This window comes from Engraulis encrasicolus, chromosome 6, assembly GCF_034702125.1.
Source record: "Engraulis encrasicolus isolate BLACKSEA-1 chromosome 6, IST_EnEncr_1.0, whole genome shotgun sequence".
Lineage (NCBI taxonomy): Eukaryota > Metazoa > Chordata > Actinopteri > Clupeiformes > Engraulidae > Engraulis > Engraulis encrasicolus.
The window spans coordinates 9233388-9254082 of NC_085862.1; the positions used below are offsets into that span (position 1 = coordinate 9233388).

A 20695-nucleotide genomic window follows, 5' to 3' on the forward strand; every position below is an offset into this window, starting at 1 on the left:
TTTCCACCATGATCATCGATGGAGATTTTACACCCACAGACCTCAGAATATATTTCATAACTGTCATAAATATGCATTCATCAAACTGAAGGCGCACTGAAATGATTTATTCCTCTGATTAAACCAGACACAGCTGCAGTTTGATGGGTATTGCCATAACTACATTTTTTTTTAAAACTTCATCTTGTCTCTGAAATATTTTATGCAAGCCATACTCAACATTGTGTCAGACTTAATATTTCTCAGAATAGCAAACATTCATCACTGTCAGCACATGATAATCCTCTGGCCCCCACACAGCCCCTTGTTCTTCAAGACACATCAGGAACCAGCACTTGAGGGATAGCTTTTACATTGTGTTACACTTAACTGAGCTTTTTATCCAAGGCGAATTACAGATATTTATAGGTTATTGGTTACAGTCCCTGGAGCAGTGTGGTGTTAGGTGCCTTGCTCAAGGGCACCTCAGTGGGATAGGGAGTGGACGGGTGAGATTGGAACCAGCAACCCTCTGATCTAAAGCATCTCCTTAACCATTACACCATGGCTACCCATGCTTGAGTCATCCTCAGCTGAATGAAATACCCAAAATATAATTTTGCTGGTTTATGCCTGGTCTAGAAAGAGTAAAGAAAGCTTGTTTCATATTTTGACACAAAGCTACTTAGCTGTTTGCTTATTCAAGAGAAACCCACATATGTTTTTTTCCCCCTCTGTCGCTCTCTACAGTATGTCATTGTGCTAGTTGATGAATATGTGGGTGGGTCCATGGGTGCACATGCATGATCTGTCCACTGGGGGGCTTGTGTGTCTTTTGGCAGTGGATAGACTAGATCAGGGTTGGGACACAACAGGTAAGAGCTCTGCTGAATTCCATATACTAGATAACGTGAGTTTATGGTGTTTGTTGTTGGTGTTAAAGATGCAAAGTAGATGAAAGGAGGATCATATATCATGCACGCCTCAAATCCAGGCTCACACTACATCTCCAGACTACTGCTTCTTTATTATCATGGCACTGTGCATGATTCACGACTTTTGACATCTATACAAAGAGTTTGTCTCAATTTAAGGCATTGAAAACACAAGCCTCTGTTTTCTGTCATAGCTAAAGTGAGTGTGTTTGTGGAAAGCCGGTAAGGAGACAAGAGTCCATCGGCTCCCCAGTAGGCTGCAAAGTTTAGTGGGTCAGGCAGGCAGACTCAGGAGCCACCGAGCTTAGGTGTCATTCTTGCTCTTTTAGAGTTTAAGCACAACACTGGCAGCATGGAAGTGCAGTGCAATTGCACACAAACTGATGAGATACAGTACCTACATCAAGCATTTGCATTTTGTACTTCTTGTGAAATGTATTTGCTAATAGGCACCAGGGCTGTAGTCAAGACCACCTTTGTAGTCCAAGATAAGCCAAGACCAGGACTATTGAAGTTCGGACAAGTCAGAGTCCAAAGACGTTTGAGTCCAAGACCGAGTCCAAAGAATTAGACTCCAAGTAAAGTCCAAGTGACATGTCCGTCAGTGAAAAGGATGAATGTCAATAGTGTGAACCTCAGAAGATAACCTATATGGCATGGATGTGAAGACAAAACTTGTTTGTTATTGGATTTCAAGCTCCACTTTACAATCTATGATGGCCAGTATTCTGAACAAAACGTAATGACAGACCCGGCGAGTCCAAAAGCCTAATTTTTCAAGACCATTGTCCGAGTCCAAGACAAGTCCGAGTCCAAACAATACCGAGTCCGAGACAAGTCCAAGTCCATAAAAAAACGGACTTGAGACCGGACTCGGGCCGAGTCCGGACTCGAGTACTACAGCCCTGATAGGCACTGTAAACATAATGTTTTTCTTTCTTTGTCTTTCACATTGTGTGTGTGTGTGTGTGTGTGTGTGTGTGTGTGTGTGTGTGTGTGTGTGTGTGTGTGTGTGTGTGTGTGTGTGTGTGTGTGTGTGTGTGTGTGTGTGTGTGTGTGTGTGTGTGTGTGTGTGTGTGTGTGTGTGTGTGTGTGTGTGTGTGTGTGTGTGTGCTGGTGGAGGCGGGGGGGGGCTGAAATAGGACTAAAGAAAAGTTCTGGGCATATTTGTGCTACCCCCTCTCTGGCCTACAAAGGGCAAGTGCAGTAACTACATATTTTGTCAAAGCCTTAGGGCCAAAACATACCAAGGCGGAATGGAACGGTCGCAGGACGGACGCGGTCTTTCTGCTTAGTTTCAGCCGGCGTGTTTTTCTCTGCCTTTCACACTGACAGCGTGGGCGTGCGCGGCCAGTCCTGTTCAAAACCCTACCCACAGCTAAAGCTAGCGTGCTACTTTGCCATTCATTTGAATGAGACACCGCCGGTTGCCGGCGTGAAAAATACGCTCGAGTTCTATTTTCCAAATGCAGCGCGGCGCGGAGCCGGCTCCCGCGCCGCTGACGCCCGACTACCGCCGGTTGGTGTGTAAGGACAGGTTTCAATGTATTTTCACCGACGCCGGTAAAAAACGTGGCCGTTCCGCGACGCTTTACCGCCTTGGTGTGTAAGACCCCTTACGGTACATGCACACAGGGACGGCACGTTTCCTTAACGTCTCCGTGAGCAGTGCGAGTCCGAGAGAGGTTCGCTGGCTGCCTTGCACACTGCACAGTCAACATCCACGTTCTATCTGCGGGCAGCAGCCATTCATTTTCAATGGAGCCCGCACATTGAACGCGGACGTCCGCGCAGGAAAATAGACTCGAGTTCTATTTTCAAGGAGCAACGCGGACATGTCCAGGCGGGACGGACATGCGCCGTGCTTACACCTCGCTCCTGTGTGCAAGGCATGAATTGTTTTCATGTATTCTAACAGTTTCGGACTGATGACGGACACGTTCTGTGGACGTACTGTGGATGTCCGCGCCGTTGGTGTGAATGCAGCGTAACCGCGCGAATAGACCAGGCGCGATGCGATTCAAGCGACAGAGTGCAGCAGCAAGCGATACGAGCGATTGAGGAGACTAGAGTATGTCCGTACAGGCAGAAGGCAAAGCATTCAAGCATTCCCATTGGCTGTGGTCACTGACCTCTATACAGTCATTGGCTGTTGCGGCTTGTCGCCGAACCGCGTCATAGAAAGTTGAAAAGATTTCAACTTCAAACTGTCGTGCTCGTCGCGCAAATCCCTCTAGTCTCCAGAATCGCATTTGTCGCGCGACTCAATACAAAGTCAATTACTTCCGTCGCTCGCCTCGCTCAGATCGCCGCTGGTGTATTTCTGCGGTTATGGTTCAAATGTGTCCCGTTCTGAAGGCCCTTTTCTTCGTTTCAATGGTCGCGTAGTTACTGCACTTTGCCTTTGTAGAGCAGCTCTGAATTGTGAGCCAGTTAGCCCTTTCATGCAAAGCCTCATCTGCATGAAATGGCTATGGAACATTCAAAAGCGCATTGGCTCCTTAGGACTGGCAGTCCATCGGGAAATGCCCTGTATGACAGATTACCAGTCCATCTCACTATGGAAATGCCCTTTATGACAGATTACCAGTCCAGCCCATGCATGTAGACAATCATTCTTCAGTAGACCCAGCCTGGAGCACGTGCAGTTGTCACAGTGATCTCCTTAAGGGTGAACTTTGACCTCTGGGGGTGAGTCAGGTGCCACAGACAGTTGGGAGGAGACAGAGTCAGACATGTAGGTGTGGAGCTCAGTTGGGAACAGACAGAGGGTGCATTCCAATATGCGACCTTGCGTTCTCCACTTGTGGCCTCGTACCAGGAAGTAATATGTCGTGATGACATCACTGACAACAGCATTATATTTCAATATCTCGCAAAAGCTCAATTGTAATGTCATTTTCTCATTTGCAAACTGGATGGTAAATGAACAATAGTACCTCAAAAATTGTTTTGAGTAGGCTTACAGCGGGGAAACTTAATTGTTTTCTCCACGGAGGCTGGGCATCAGCAAAACGTGAGGCCACATGCCCAAGTGGAGGATGCAAGGTCGCATATTGGAATGCACCCACAGTCAGACATAGACTAGGTGTGGAGATTATTAGGGGTTTGTTTGTTTTGTCCAGGAGGGTGGGACAGTGGCTTATCTACTCTATGTGACTACCTTTGATTTCTTACTGGGTGTTTTACCATCAATACTCAAAGGTGGCACAAGTAAGAAAATGAGAAACAGCAGCTTTCTATTAAGGATGATTATGACGTTTTGCTTATTATCATCATCATTATTATTATTATTATTATTATTATTATTATTATTATTATTATTATTATTATTATTATTATTATTATTGTTGTTATTTGTATGTATTCTTATTGGGATCAACTGACGACACAAAAAGTGCCAAGCCATCCGGTCAATCAGGTCAAAGCTTTTAAACAAAGGAGAGATTTGCTTAATATATATAAGGCCAATTCTGACCTACTGTAGGTGTCTTAAGTTTAAGATTAAGATGTTGAACTCTTATCTTATCTCCCTTCATGTGTGCGTAATTAAACCCCAGACATACTGTATGCCAGGACAGATTACTGCATGGGCCTACCCGGCCCACACCCAGGGGCCCAAGAGTCAAGGGGGCCCTGAAGCCCAAGTCTCTGGTCCCATTCTAATATTGCATTGAAATCACACTTTTGCCCCAACCGTGGCTCTAACGGGTCATTTCCCGATCCTTCCCTGTCTCTCTCTCCCATCTCGCTTCCTGTCTCTCGTCCACTGTCTTATCTGAAAAATTATAAAAATCCCCCCCAAAAAATATATACAAAAATCAAATTTTTAACGACTGTATTTTCGGACCCCCAGCAGTATAGGGTCTCAAACACCATTTATATAGTTTTATGAACTAGTAAAGCCCATGGAGTGGAGCCTTTCTTGTTGTCTGGCCCAGGGGCCCATGGAGGGGGGCCTTTCTTGTTGCCTGGCCCAGGGGGCTATAGAGTATTAGTCCGTCCCCGACTGCATGATACAGAATGATGCACTCAGCACAATGATATTCTCAGAAGTTTCGATCAGGTCAGTGGTGCTCTGCTCAGGAATGGAAACTGATAGAGAACAAGGAGCAAGCCAATCACTGTTTTATTACTTACCGTAAGTGTCTTCAGGAAATCGAAAGTCAGTGCTTCAAGTTCACCATATAAGGAAAAGGTACGCCAATGTTTTCCAAGCCTGGCCCGTATAGAGTATACACACTGATAGAAAACACAATTGATTAAACACATAAATTCTACTTTAAAAAAAGGCTACCTTAAAAATAATGTCAACATTATTTGTATAGGCCATATAAAATTAATGCTTTTATTGAATGGCTTGTTTTATTATTGCCTGATTTCATTTTATTATACAGGTGACATGCCCTTGGTGGGCGGCTGTTTTCTCAGGTCGTGGCTTTTCTTAAAAAAAAAATGTTTAGGTATTTTTTTGGGGCTTGTCATCCTCTATTGGTTTTCGTGAGACAGGATAGTGGATGAGAGACAGGAAGTGAGCTGGGAGAGAGAGATGGGGAAGGACCGGCAAAGGACCCGGACCGGGAATCGAACCCAGGTCGGCCGAGTGGTAAACGTGTGCCCTACCATATCAGCCACGGTAGGGCCAGCTTGTGGCATTTCGTCCTGTTAGCCTAACAGACTCTAAGGGTAATGATACGTACACAAGGAATTAATGTTCCTATAAAATGAAAAAGAGCATTGGTCTACTGTTGATCCAAGTTAGGAATGGTGCGGGTGCAATAGGGACAAAACTGGTACAGTATGTAGCTAACAGTGTATTTAGTCAAAAGACGAGTGTAGCTGCCTAAGCTCAATTTTGACACAGCAATATGTGGTTACACAGTAAAAAAAGGGTAGTGTAGATCCAACACTTAGAGAATTGATTCAACATCTTCTAAAGATTGTATATGACCATAGAGTATTCTCTGTGTTAAATTGACTCTGCATTTTTACTGTGTACCGCCTTCTGGTCTGATAGAGTACACTTGTCTCACGGGGACACCCTTGTGTTTAGGGTCTGTTCCATTAGTTGTACAACTACCCTCAACATCCTCACCCTGACTAGAGGTGCCCCCAACCTGCCCCCCACCCCCACATCGTGTCATCCCCAGTAAGCTTACCTCCCATAGGCTAGAGCGGGCCGGGCAGAGCCAATGAGATTGACCCTGGACACCTGTTCCAGGAAGTGCTGCCCCTGGTCTAGCCTTATCAGGGGGGCACAGTCCACTCTGCCACACATGGTCACACTGTGATTGTGAGAGAGAGAGGGAGAGAGACGTGAACTCCCTCAGTGCGGCATAGCATAGTGTAGTGAGTGTCTTCCCCCTGCACGAGAACGGGCCTACTTATCTTATTCTCTAGCACTCCTTACGCCTCAGGCGCCAGAAGCGTCGAGGAGGACCTTGTCTGTGTTATCTTGACAGCCTAGTTTTTTTTGTTTTGTTTTTGTTTTTTTTTCACGTTTTTGCATGTTTTAGTGCGTATTTGTGTGGAACACCGTACCCTATTCCAGTAAGAAGGTGAGTTACTAGTAGGCCTACTACATTCTGCTGTACCAAGGCAAAGTGCAGTATTTTGTTGCAATTCAGTTTAGACTGAAGATGGTCTCCATAACACCTTCTTTATGTGGTGATAAAGCATTATGATACAAATGTGAGATATTTAGAGATACTGCAATGTCAAATTTGCAGTAACTACTGTACAATATCCAACCTGATATACTAAAACTTTGAAGGCATTTTTCACAGTTTCAATGTTGGCGTAGTTAGTGTACTTTGCCTTTGTTGGGCAGAGTAGGCCTTACTGTGACTGTGTTGTTGTCTTGTGCTGAGGCATGCTATGCTTTGTCCAGGGGTGCATTTCTCGAAACCAAAGTTGCTAACTATGTTAGCTACTTTGTTGTTTGCAATGCAAATTCTCATTGGCAACTACCCAAGTTGCTAACTGCTAACAACTATGCTTTCGAGAAATGCACCCCAGGTTTGGTTGGGCCTGTATACTGTGCATAATATTAACGTAGTTACTGCACTCTGCCTTTGTTGGGCAGAGTAGGCCTATACTGTGACTGTGTTGTTGTCTTGTGCTGAGTATGCTCTGCCCAGGTTTGTGTAGGCCTGTATACTGTGCACAAAGCATTGTCTGTGTTTGTTCTGCAATTCTTTTTGAATCATGAAGTTGCTGCCCTGTCAGTGGATAGAGAGAATGAACTCATGAACTTCATATCTTGATATTTAAACCAACCGTGCTGGGGAAAATATACTGCTAGGTTTGAAATATGTTTTGAGTCAGACTGGGCACTGGATACTGAACTTAACTTCAGACCTTAATTTAATTTAATTTAATTTAATTTGCCAGTATGAAATGGCTGAAGCAGAAAGCAAGCCGTGACATAAGCAGTGAAGTTTAGTTTTATGGAAAGCAGAGGCGGAGGCCATGGTCAATGAGTAATACGAATCAGCCATTAAATTTAGCCTGCATCTGTAATGTGTGTGTGTGTGTGTGTGTGTGTGTGTTGTGTGTGTGTGTGTGTGTGTGTGTGTGTGTGTGTGTGTGTGTGTGTGTGTGCGTGCGCGTGTGCGTGCGCGTGCGCGTGCGTCCGTGCGTGCGTGCATGCGTGTGTGCATGCATATTTGTTTGCATATGATTTTGAATGTTGTGAGTTAGTACTCCTCTGATTCAGTCACCATCAGATTTGTATAAAGTAGAAATGTACTCTAACAGATATTGCAACACTAGTGGTATGGTATTATAACATTGAAACTTTTTCATATCCTGCGGGATTCCCGCGGGATGGGAGTCAAAATTTTAAAGATGAACGGGAGTGGGCAGGAGCCGGAATAAAGATGAATGGGAGCGGGCAGGAGCGGGAATACAAATGAAAGGGAGCGGGAATTTAATTTGTTGGTTCTCGGATTTTTTCAGGAAAAAGTTGAAGCGAGAGGGCGAAAAAAATAAATAAATAAAATAATAGTCGTGTGGTTATACCACCTGTATATCAGCCTCACATGGACCTCCAAAGGAAGGTGCAAGACAGGCAAACACCTGGACATGGAGAAGGACAGTGTAGAAGGGAATTAAGGCAGCCAAAGAGACCAGGCACAAAATTAGCTCAGAGGGCAATTATTATATTAATCTGGTTTGAATAAACTGAGATGATTCAAAAGTTGAATAGTTGTTGTTTTTCTTTTTTAAAACTGCTATCCCACTCCACTAATTCCACTAAGAGCAATACTGTGTTTCACCGCTGCTACTGCTAACCCACAGGGGCTTCAACTTGCCATTGCATGCTTGTCTGTAAATGTTTGAATGTAACACGTTTCCTGATTTGCTAGTCGTAATCGGCATGTTGAAAGGAGTGGTTTTATTGGTTCTCTACGTCACATGACCTCCAACTACTAAAGAGACACCTCCCCGTTCATGAAAACATGCAGTCTTCGTTTTTTTTTAGCGATTTCATTTTTTGGGGTATTGAAACTGATTTTTTTTTTTTTTCCATTTTGATACAAAATACAAGAGGCGAATCCGAGAACCAACAAATTAAATTGGTGTGGCCTTATGACCACCTCCCAGTGGTGGGACAGTGCCTAGTAAGGGGCTATACAAACTATTAATGCACCAGGGGCAAGACTACTGTATTATGTCATACCCAAAATAAGCAACCTGCCAAAATGGCTAGTGAGACTATAAAAGCAGAGTTTGACCAGCATTAGTTTCTAGGGCTATAGGCTTTGAAGATTACATTCCAAAGCAGGAAGATGAATGATACTGTGGTGTACCGTCTTGATCTTGAATACAAATAATTTGATGCACAAGGGGCAAGACTACTGTATTATGTCATACCCAAAATAAACAACCTGCCAAAATGTCTAGTGAGACTGAAATAGTACAGTTTTACCAGCAGCAGTTTGCAGGTGCCAATGTCAAGCCCTGGTTTGAGGAGCGGAGCTATACGGGGGACAAGTGGGGCATTTGCCCCTGGGCCCAGTGCCCTTCTGTATTGGTGTTGGGGGGCCTATTGTGACCATGACAGGCCATATGGGGGGCCCTATCAGTGTTTTGCCCTGGGGCCCTGTGTGCAATTGTTCCGCCACTGCCTGGTTTGGATGTGTTGGAGATCATTCAAACTCTGCCTCATGCAAATTCTAGTGTTTAGTTCCTTATTGGTGACAAATATGTAGGCCTAGGTTAGGTTATTAGTGTTACCATAAACCCCACTGATAGAAGCAGGGATAAGGAAGACTACTGCTTTGAACATCGTCAATTAACAGTATTGATGATGTGGTGTAGAGATAGGTGATGTGTTTGTGTTCTGGTTTTATCTATAAAGAATGTGTTGATAGCTGCATGACCTAAATTGCAGTGATTAAACATACCTGCCAGGTTGGTGGGGGAGTAATTAACCAGTGCTCTCCCGATCCTCCTCCATGACTGAGGTCCCCTGAGCATGGTACTGTCCCGTCGCACTACTCCCTTGGGGCGCCATTGGGGGCTGTCCCCTTGCACGGGTGAGGCATAAATGCAATTTCGTTGTGTGTAGTGTGCAGTGAACACTTGTGTGCTGTGTCACAATGACAATGGGAGTTGGAGTTTCCCAGTTGGGCTTTCACTTCACTTTCATAAGGCTTGAAATGTTGGACAGGCAAAGTTATCACAGTTTTATGTATTTCATTAGTAAATAATTTCCATCCTGAAATCCTTCTATCATTTGATGGGATTGTTGCATACTTCAGCATTTGTATTATTAGTGTTGAAATGAGTTGGCATTAGCAGACATTTTCCACCACAGTTCACGGTTACCTTCTGGTAAATCATAAATTCTCTGCAGCCATTGGGACATTTTATTTCCCTTGGCTTGGGAACAAATATTTTTACTGTGTCTGTCTTGGCATTAGTCATGTGGGTGACAGAGCACAATAACAGCGTGACCTGCCCAAGTGAAACCATTTTATTTTATGGATCTCTGGTGCAATCTGATAGAGAGTCTGATGAACATTTTACAATCCTTTATCAACTCAGGAAGAGAGGGATTTACTTCTTCAAAATGGCATCCAAATCCTAATTGTGAGAGCTGTGTGTGTGTGTGTGTGTGTGTGTGTGTGTGTGTGTGTGTGTGTGTGTGTGTGTGTGTGTGTGTGTGTGTGTGTGTGTGTGTGTGTGTGTGTGTGTGTCTGTCTGTGTCTGTGTGTGTGTGTGTGTGTGTGTGTTTGTGTGTGTGCGTCTGTGTGCGGGGTGTGCATGCGTGCATGCGCGTGCTGACCTAAGGAATGTACTGTACTGAAGTGTTGTGCCATATAATGTAAAAAAGTAGAAAAAAACAGGGAATCCTTTCTCAAAGTCACCTCTTGTTTTATATAAGGTGCAAGTCCTTGCTAGCCAGGCTGCCACCACCTAGTACCTCCACTCAGTTTGATATCGCATTGAAGTGAAAGAATCCGTCTGACGCCATACTTGTCTTGAATAGGTAATCTGTGTGCTAGGAACTCTACAGTCTGCATACAAGGACATGAGACTGGAAGGAGGATAAAGCCTGAACAGATAGGTCGTTACTTGGTAGCCACATAATGCACACCATTTCAGCAGTAGAACAGTGTGATTGTCATTGAAAAGTTAACTACCTTACTATGACATACCACAGGGCCTTTAGTAATGCAGTACCTGGGGGGTGCTGTGGCACATCGCGTAGAGCACCAGTACCACATACATGGGGACCCACATTTGAATCCGGCCTGGGTTGTTATCCAAATCTCCCCCATCTCCATCTCCCCACTACTTTCCTGTCACAACCTCACTATCCTATCACAATAAAGACAGAAAAAGCCTTTTAAAAATACTGAAAAAAGGAATGGACTATGATTTGGCCATTGCCATTCTGGTAACGGCAAATTGATGACGTCAATTTAACAGGTTTGGTCTCTTTTGATGATGAACGTTCTACTGTGAAAAGGTGTATTGGGATGGGGATGGGGATGGGGTGGGGCTGGCGGGGGTGGATTGTTGAAATAGTAGAATGATAAAATAGCCAATTTTTCATGTTCATGGAATAGGCCTTAATCCATAAATCTTCACACAAGTGATGATCCATAGTGATAACTAATAGAGTCTCAACCCAACAATAATTTTGCCCAAGAGACCCCCATTTAGGTTGAAAAAGGATTCTGGGTCATGTCAACTGCATAGTTAAATGTCGGGAACTGTACCTCTACAGACAGACTCTGTTTCCTTCTCTACGTATATACTAAACTCTACTCTACTTACTCTACTCCAGGAAACAAGATAACAGGCACATCTTAATTAGTACACCTTAATCGACAATTAGTTTGCCCTTAAGGGCAATCTACGCGGAAGAGAAGAGCCAAAAAAAATAACTTTTACATAGCACTCTGCCTTCCAGATAGATAACCTGTGACTCTTCTGTGCCTTATCGACTTTTAACACGCTAGCGGGTGATGTGTCATGTTTTTTTTCCTCATTCTTTCAGAGGAAGTCCACCTTTGCCCAGAAGCAGCAGCAGCAGCAGCAGCAGCAGCAGCAACAGCAGCAGCATGCGCCGGTGTCGGTGACTACCCCGCCTTGGCCACTGATCCGATCGCGCCAGCCTCCGCGTCCACCGCCACCTCCAGCCCCACCCCCATACACACCCCCACCCCCCCGCACACCCCCACCCTCATACCCACCGCTGCCACCCAAACCCAGCCACCTTGCCACCATCTGTAGCCCCTCCAGAACCAGAGCCACAACCGGACTCAGAACCAGCACCAGGCCGAGGGACTCCCCCTGCACCTCCATCATGCAGAGCCTGCCCAGGAAGTGGGTTCTGAAGCCCCTCTCCCCCCACCTGGACCAGTCCTCCGACCTGCGGACCATCACCAGCCCGGTCTCGGACGAGTCCTTCTCTTTCACATCTGACATGAGATGGAGAGACCACCTCGGATCGTCATCAAAGGGTCAGCTGGACGCAGACGAGGCCTTCGACAGTATCTCCGTGACTCGAACCAGCTCCTCGGTGACCGTCTCCAGCTCCACGGTTGCCGGGGAGGAGGAGGTGGAGGAAGTGGATGTGGTGGTCCAATCGCGCCAGGTGTGTGTGTGTGTGTGTGTGGATGTGTGAGATCTGACTTTAACTTTGGCTTAACGTGTGCTGTATGGTGAATATACTGTATGTGCAATGATGTGTGTAATGTCTTTGTGTTTTCTCTGTATTTATGTATGTATGCTACTGAACATTTCCCTCTGGATTAATAAATGATACTCTACTTTACTCTACTACTCTCCTCTAGGTGTCCGTGGAGACGGCGGCGACGTTTGGCAGTGACCGCGGGAGCTACGCTTGGTCGGCCGGGAGCAGCAGCCCCAGCACCCCCGGCACTCCCAGCAGCACCAGCTCCCACACGGGCTTCTACTCGTTCGTGGACGACCCGACCAGTCCGGAGGCGGAGAGGAACGAGGAGTGGATGGTGTCGCCCGAGAGACAGGCCAAGATGGCCACTCTGAAATGGGAGAACAGCTTCAAGGTTTGTCTTGATTTCAGAGCTGTATAAAGATGAAGTAGAAGTGTACTCAACAGTACAACTACAGTTGGTATTATTGCACTAGTAGTATATTACATAATCAAAACCATGTAATATCATACCACTAATGATGTAATTAGCCGTCATCTGTAACTTCTACATCCACTTTATACAACTCTGCTCCCTTTATTTATTTATTGTATTTATATCTATTTGTTTATTCATTGCTCTATACATACACTGTGCCTGGAGCAGTGTGTCTGTTTGTCAGTGGTTGTTCGTTGTCCTTCTGCTGTTGCCGTCTGTCACTGTCGTTATAGTTTGTTGTTGTGCTTTAAGACTTTACTTTTTTTTAACCTGGAAACAAGTCTACCTTTGAGTATAAATAAAGTCACCTCGCCTGACCTTACCTTACCTTACCTGCAAGGTAGAGTATATCGGATTGTGGCCACAGTAGGCTCTGTAACTATGGTGCTCATTGAAACTATGATGAAACTAAATTTAATCTTTTCATGAACATCGACTTAGTAAAAAACAGAGTACAGTCCATTTTGCAGCTCAAGATGTCTTTTACTCGAAATTCAAAGTGCCTTTTTTATGTATGAAAAATCTCCTTCTCCCAGTCATAATGAAACTGAGAAATGGATAGAGTGATGGGAAATCATGAACAAGATAACGTGTATGAATAGACAGTATGAATTCTGAAATTAAGCTTCTAAAAATGTTTCCTACTATGCTCTACTTTTTAAGGTCCAGACGTACGCACTGGAGAGGAAGCCAGAGAAGCTTTTCGAGGACGATGATGGCAACGGCGACTCGCACTACAAGGTGGACAGGAGCATCGCCACGGCAGCGGAGGAAGCAGAAGGTGGTAATGGCGGCGACCCGGCGACGCTGGACAGGAAGGACATCATCCGTGACCAGGCCCCTAAGAAGAGTCGCGCCTTAAAAGAGCAGTGGAGCGCTCTGGAGACCCTGGACCTCAGCAAACCACCCAAGACACTGGTGGACGGTAATAATAATAATAATACATTTTATTTGTAGCTCCTTTCAAGATACCCAAGTTCACTTTACATAAAACAAGAGAAGAAAAAAGAAAAGAACAGTAGAAAAAGTAATAACAAAGCATCAATTAATTTATACATCACAACTAAGAAAAAATAAGAGAATAATTAAAGCATAAAATAAAAATAAAAATATTTATACAAGAATAAAGTAGAATACATAGGCTATGTATATCTAATAAATTGAAAATAAAGTAATAATTAAAGGAAGTGTGGGTCAATATATATACGTAGGTAGGGCAATATATATCGTTATAATTGTGGTAAAAAAGTATTTATCGTGCCCTTTCTCGTCTATCATTTATATCGTGATAAACTAATTGAATGCATTATTGCAGCTGACGTACAATTTAATATAGGCTAATTTAATATAATTTTCCGTTGTCACTGTGCATGCTCTAAGTTCATATAACTGTAAAAAGAAGAATAAAAAGATTCATTTTAAATAAATGTGAACTACAAAAGAGAAAATAGAGAGAATAACTGAAAGCATATGTAATTGTGGTATATCGTGATATATCTATCGTTGTCGTGATATAAAATAATCCATATTGTAATATGTGTTTTCTTCCATATCGCCCAGGATTCAGCATCTGCTACAGCTCCATCAAAACACCCGAACCAACTGCGGCGACGACGGCAGAGCCTGGCACCATCGACGACAATCAGATCGAGTTCGATGTGGCGCGCAAGCGGTTTCTTCAGATGGAGCAGGCCAAGCGCAGCAGCGACGTGGCAGCATCTCCAAGGAGACCCCAGTCCCCCGCCTTGGCGTATAGACCTCACTCTCCAGCTGGAATGACGTACAGGCCTCACTCTCCTGTTCCATCAAACACGCCTTACTCGCCAGCGCACAAACCAGGCTCTCCATTTCCGGTGTACGCCCCCACCGGTGCCCAACATTACGCCTCACAGGTTCCTGCACAGCTCCGCAAGTACATGTTTGCCGAGGAGAGCAGCGTAACCACCGAAAGCCAGCACCACCAAACACTATCAACTACCAATCAAGACAGCGAAGACATCATCATAAGCAGCGCGAGGACGGTGACGGTCATCGAAGACGAGAAAATCATGACCAGCAGAAGCAACACCACGGAGCTGGACGCAGGGGTAGTAGGGGCCCAGCAGCTTCAAGAGGACACCACCGCCTTTGGTGGTCAGGTCGTCAAGGAAGAGTCGGAGGAAGAGGCGACGACCGGTGGTGTCTTGTTGCTTAGCGCAGCATCAGCATCATCCCAGGAGACGCCCATCGAGCGAGAGATCCGCATCGCCCAGGAGCGCGAGGAGAGCCTGCGGCGGGCTCGCGGCATCCAGCACAGCGCCATGCCCGAGATGGTGGAGATCAAGACCAAGTCTCTCCTCTCCTCCTCCTCCTCCACGGCGGCTGAACCTGCCAAGCTTGTCAAGGCCAAAGAGAACAGCCGCGTGAGCTTCCTCATCCAACGCGAGATCAGCAGGGATGGACGTCGAGAGCGCTCCCTCAGCGAGTATGACGTGGAGGAGAGAAGGAGGGCCTTCGAGACCCAGGCGAGGCCCTCACCCGACCTGACTGCACCTACCCTGTCTGCAACAAACCAGCCAGACGTCTTCCAGGAACCCTCCTCCTTTAGCAAAGTTGAAGAAGAGAAGGTCTCGTCCTCTGAGGTGTCTGTGGCATCCACAGCAGACGCATCGAAGCCAGCAGAGCAGTCAGCGGAGAATGAGAATGGCCTGCTACCATGCTGTCCCCACAGACACGCTGACGAGCAGGCAGCGGCTACGACTGTTTTGCTCTCCTCTCCTCGCGTGAGGGCCTCCTCCAGCTCCGAGATGTCCTGGAGACCCCGTGCCCGCACCTCCTCTGGGGCCTTGGCCTCCCGCATAGCTGCCGTGGAGCGATGGAGCACCACCACCAACAACACCACCACCACAGACGGCTCCCACTCCCCACTGAGGCCCTCCCCACTAGCAGCAGCTCCCCCTGGCAGCCCCATGCCCCCCAGGCAGTCCAGCTTTTTCAGAAGCGGAACTAGCTCATGGTCGAGCTCAAGGCCGAGCCTGGGGACATTCTCCTCGGCGAGCCTCTCGACGCTTGCCGACGCAGGATCGGGGACAGGGTCTGGATCTGGATCTGGCCAGAACAGCGACCTGCAAGACTGGAGGCAGCAGATGGAGGAGCGTCTGCAGAACGCCCCCGACCTGATCCGGCAGGACATCGAGAGGGACATGCAGCGCGAGCAAGAGCACCTGGAACGCAAGTCTCAAAGCCAGACGCTACCGCCGCAGCCACCGCCACCTGAAAGCCAAGTGTCCCAAAACCAGGCACTACCACCACCACAACCACATCAAAGCCAAGGATCTCAAACCTGGGTATCTCAAAACCGGGTATCTCAAAGCTGGGCACCTCACCACCACCAGCGCTCCATCTCTCTGGACAAGGGTCTGGATGACATCGACGGCGGCTCAGAGCAAGTGTTAACCTTGGCAACGGTGACAAGAACAACAACAACAACAACAAAAACAACAACAGAGGTCCAGCCTGACCTCATGCGTAGCTCTGAAGTTGAGAACGTGACGGAGTCGTGGAGTGTGCCTGAGGTCGCACCGCCTAAGGAACCAGCAAAGCCGCTGACCCAGTCAAGACCATCTTACGCCTGGAGTGTGGACACCAACCTGACCACCAGAATATCCACCTCAGGTATTGCAGAAAAAAATACTCTCAATGAAATGTTTTAACACCTTTGCGCTGAGCCCCTGTTATAACCTACCTACCTACCTAACCTACCCAAAATTGTAATGATCAAGTCTTAATCAGTCACTTAAGGCTGTAACAGCATAGCCATGTTGTTATGATGTAGGTCAGGGGTCCCCAAACTTTTTTCTCTGGGGGCCACATTATCGTTCCTGACTGTGATCAGGGGCCGGGATCAATCATGTGGGCTTTATACTAGGTCACTGCCTGTTATAACCATAATTTCTAGCACAAAATAGTTCATCATTACAAGTGATTTGCAAAAGAAGTGAGTACTTAACATGTTTTCAATTTGAAATGCCACAGGTATTCCTTTTAATTTCTAATAACCATGTAAAAATACCAAGGAAAGGTTAGAAAAATATGGTGATTGACAGTTTATGAGTGATACAATAGAAATGGTAGGCCTGTTTATATTACAGTGAGAGGAAAAACTATCAAGACAAGATAGGATTGCTTCTTTGGGGCAGTTCAAACGGTGAGGTGCAGAGAGGTCTAAGGTCCCCGGGTCTTAGCTTGGGGACCCCTGATGTAGGTAGTCCCATGATGCAGATGGAAATTAGCTATATAGCTATAATCTGGCACAAGACATCTTTTTACTTCTGTAAACAATATCTATTGTGCATGGTCTCTGCTGAACTAAACTAAATAAACAACAACAAACAAACAATGCACGTTGTTCCACCAGTGGAACGCTGCAATAGTCATTGAAAAGTTAACTACCATAGAACTACAGTATATTACTACTATGACATAACACATGACCTTAAGCAATGCACTTCAACTTGGTTATTGCCATTCTGGTAACAGCAAACAGAGAGGGTCCGAGGCACTCCAAGTTAGTTAAAAGTCCTTTATTTTCCTAAATGGGATGACCCACTAAAAAAATGAAGGACTTTTAACTTCACCAGATTATTTACATCTATTTGTTTCCACAGTACTCTCTAAGTGCACGTGGTTCTACCATAGGCTTGGCCTCTGTCGTGGTATATCACTGCCTGCTGCTATGTCTTAACTGTGTGGGAATGACCAGGTTTTATGGGTGTCCGTCCATCCACCCGCCACTGTGATGGGCACGGTCTGCTCCCTCTGCGTTAATTTCACAGCCGAACTTTGGTCAAATCACATGAGGCTGAGGCAGCACTGAGGAAGCAGTGTGGATGTTTTAGCACCTTCCTGTATCAGGGTTAAATATTAACGTATAGCACCGCCAGAGGACAGAAAGCAATGCATACTAGCAAGTGCAATATCACCTCATGTGTTAATAAAGACATGAACAATATACAGTGCTATGCAAAGACTTGGTAGAATTGAAAACTTTCTTTTGATGAAAGAGTGCCATCTGTGATCGAACACATTGCGACGGATGAATTGCGATGAATTGATTCATTCATGTAAAGACGTTCCGAATTTAACCTTCATTTTTGGAGACTTTGGAGTTTAAAAAAATATATCTGCTCTGATTAAGGCTATCCTGTTAAATACTTCAGCACAAGTTGTTGTGTCTGCAGTCTGTACACAGGTGAGTGGCCTACTTAAGTGGAGTCAGCATTGGGTGTTTTCATCTGCAATAGACTGTAAGTCTAGCGCGCTATCTAGCCCATCATAAAATGAAATGACATCACCCTATTATGGGGAAAAGCAGTGTGAGCAGTCTTCTGGATGTTCCCATGACCCCAGGGCTGGACTGGCCATCTGGCATAGCATTTCACGATGGGCCCCGCACCCCTGTGGGCGCCTATTTTCAGAAATGTAAAAAGTTTCTACATTTCTGAAAATAGGGGCCCACGAGGGTGCAGGGCCCACCAGTGAGTCAATTCTGCGCTGCTAAGTATGAGGGGCCGCTTTAGCCATAAGTGCCCAGGCCCTGTTTCTCCCCCAGTCCAGTCCAGCCCTGCGTGACCCTCCCAACGCATTTCTCATCCGGTCTCAGTCCCTTTACAGTATATTCTGGTATTCCTCTTATCTCCACAGATAAGAACCTGGACACCATCACGCCTCGTCCTCTCTCCTCCTCCTCCTCCTCCACGTCCTACTCCTCCTCCTATCTGCCCTCCGTCTCCATGGTGACGGCCCAGCCGTGGGGGAGCCAGAGGCTGAGCTCTGTGCCGGGTCTGTACCGGGTCCGGAGCCTGGAGGGGCTGGTGGACGGACCCGGACCTGCATCCCCCGCGTCCCCCTCCTCCCCCTCCACCCCCTCGGGCCAGAAGGGGCTGACCGAGACCCTGCTGGAGGACTTTGAGGAGCGCCGGGCCAAGATGAGGCTCGAGGAGAGTGCTGTGAGTGAACCAACCGCACACAGACAGAATATACTTTTATTAAAGTATTTTTGGGCCTTAATGGGGCACCTAAGTCACGCCCTTCTACTTCCGATCTATGGGGCTGGAGCTCGCAAAATTTTGAATGCGAGTTAATGGAGCGAGTCAAGCTAAATCCTCATCCCATTTGGCATGTGCTCCGGATTTCACATATGATGACAGTGAATTTGAAAGGTTTGGATTTGCGTCGTAAGACCACTCATTTTCGGCACGCAATAAACGTTATTTTAGCTTTTGTGCAAAACTGTGTTTGAGACTACACGTGCGCCTCGCATATCTGACGTGAACCGAGGCACAGCCAACCCTACTGCTGCACCGTGGGTTAAGTGGCTGCACGTCGGACATGCGACGTCTGTTGTGTAGTCCAAATAATTACATATTTTTGCACACACACAACTCAAAAATCGCTTGCCAAGTGAAGTCAACAAGCACACCATTGGTTGTTATTAATTCTGAGGCACAGCATATGTGTGATCGACGGGGAAATGCGAGGTGGGTCGGAAAATAGCTTTGATCAGTCCATCACAGCCCAGTCAAAAGTTTTTGCGTTGCCAGCCCCATAAGCCGCCCGGAAGGGGTGGAGACTTAGGTGCCCCATTGTGACAGGACAGTGTGAGAGGAGACAGGAAATGAGCTGGAGAGAGATGTGGGGTAGGATTGGGAAATGACTCCGGCCAGACTTGAACCGGGGTCCCCATGGGCATGCAAGACCAAATGTGGAGGGCAGAATATACTTTTAAAAATATGTTTTTTGTACCTTTTGTGCCTTTATTTCATTATATTGCATTATATTACATTGCATTTGGCAGTCGCTTTTTAACCAAAGCCACTTACAATTGAGGACACACGTAATCATAGCATTGACAGGAAGTGATGTAATGTTCTGACCCCTGCCTCTTCCTGTCCTCCACAGTATGCTGGGATCCAGCCCATTGATGACGTAAACAATGAGGTAAGGCACTGTGTAGTGTGTTTGTGTGCTTTTGTTTCCCTTCTTCACGTGAGCAAGACCTTCCATCTTATCTTGGTTCACCGTGGACAGTAGATGTGTAAAATGCCACCTGCCAGATTATCTGGGATTACAATTCTTAATGTCAACATGACACTAAAAGCGCACTACTATAGGGCCAGTCAGGGGAGCATTTCTCGAAAGCATAGTTGCTAACTACGGTAGCTACTTTATTGATTTATTGATGGAATTTCTCATTGGCAACTACCCAAGTTGCTAACTGCTAACAACTACGCCTTTGAGAAATGCACCCCAGGAGTTTAACTTGCTGTCAGTGGTTCGCTGGTCTAATTCACACAGGGATTAGGCCAGGGATGTCAAACTCCAATCGGCTGAGGGCCAAAATAAAAATCTGGACCGAAGACATCGGCAAAACGAAATAGTTGGCACCATGTAATATCATACCCCTTGTGTTGTAATTACATCTGTAAGTAAGAGGTCTTCTAATTCTACTTTATACAATTATGGCTGCAGCTTTGTAATATTATTACACTATTAGTGTTGTTAGTACATCCAGAGCAGACTTCTATTTCTACTGTACACATCAAAGGGCTGCAAAGGCAGTGTTGCCAGATTGGGCGGTTACCCGTCTGGCCGTCTGTGGGTAAAAACGGGAAAAATTGGCCATTTGGCTGGTTATTTTGTTGTTGCAGTTTTGTGCCCATAGAAATCAATGTAATTTGTTGAAACTGGGCAGGATTTGATGAGACACATCTGGCAACACCGTGCAAAGGCCCATTACATGGGAAATACATTTTTATAGTCATGGTGGTCTAAACATATCTCACACATCCTTGCCTTGTTCTCCACAGGTACTGGAGGCGACCCGTGTCGTACGCCATAAGAACACCAGGGCTCTGCGCTGGGAGGCTGGCGTCTATGACAACCAAGACGACAAATAAGATGTCCCCTTTCTCTACAGATAAACCTATGTACAGTATGCCAACCAGCACACTAAATGCCAACAGTACGCCAACACTACCCCCTTTTTCTACAGATAAATCCCACATGTATACCAACCAAGGCACCGAATGAGCATGCCAACACTGTTGGTTACAGTCCCTGGAGCATTGTGGGGTTAGGTGCCTTGCTCAAGGACACAGCAGCCATGGA

The 20695-nt window shown here is 46.0% G+C and overlaps 1 protein-coding gene across 1 annotated transcript in view; it reads left to right on the forward strand.

Annotated features, from left to right (window-relative positions):
* The first annotated feature begins 11640 nt into the window (after positions 1-11640).
* misp (mitotic spindle positioning) overlaps positions 11641-20695 on the forward strand; it is a 10458-nt gene continuing 1403 nt past the window's right edge. The window contains exons 1-7 of the mRNA XM_063200544.1: positions 11641-12030; positions 12230-12463; positions 13211-13472; positions 14108-16201; positions 18230-18534; positions 19487-19525; positions 20395-20695. The exon at positions 20395-20695 is cut by the window's right edge and continues 1403 nt beyond it. Coding sequence (XP_063056614.1) covers positions 11740-12030; positions 12230-12463; positions 13211-13472; positions 14108-16201; positions 18230-18534; positions 19487-19525; positions 20395-20484 — 3315 coding nt within the window. The 5' untranslated portion in view covers positions 11641-11739 and the 3' untranslated portion in view covers positions 20485-20695. The remainder of the gene's footprint in view (positions 12031-12229; positions 12464-13210; positions 13473-14107; positions 16202-18229; positions 18535-19486; positions 19526-20394) is intronic.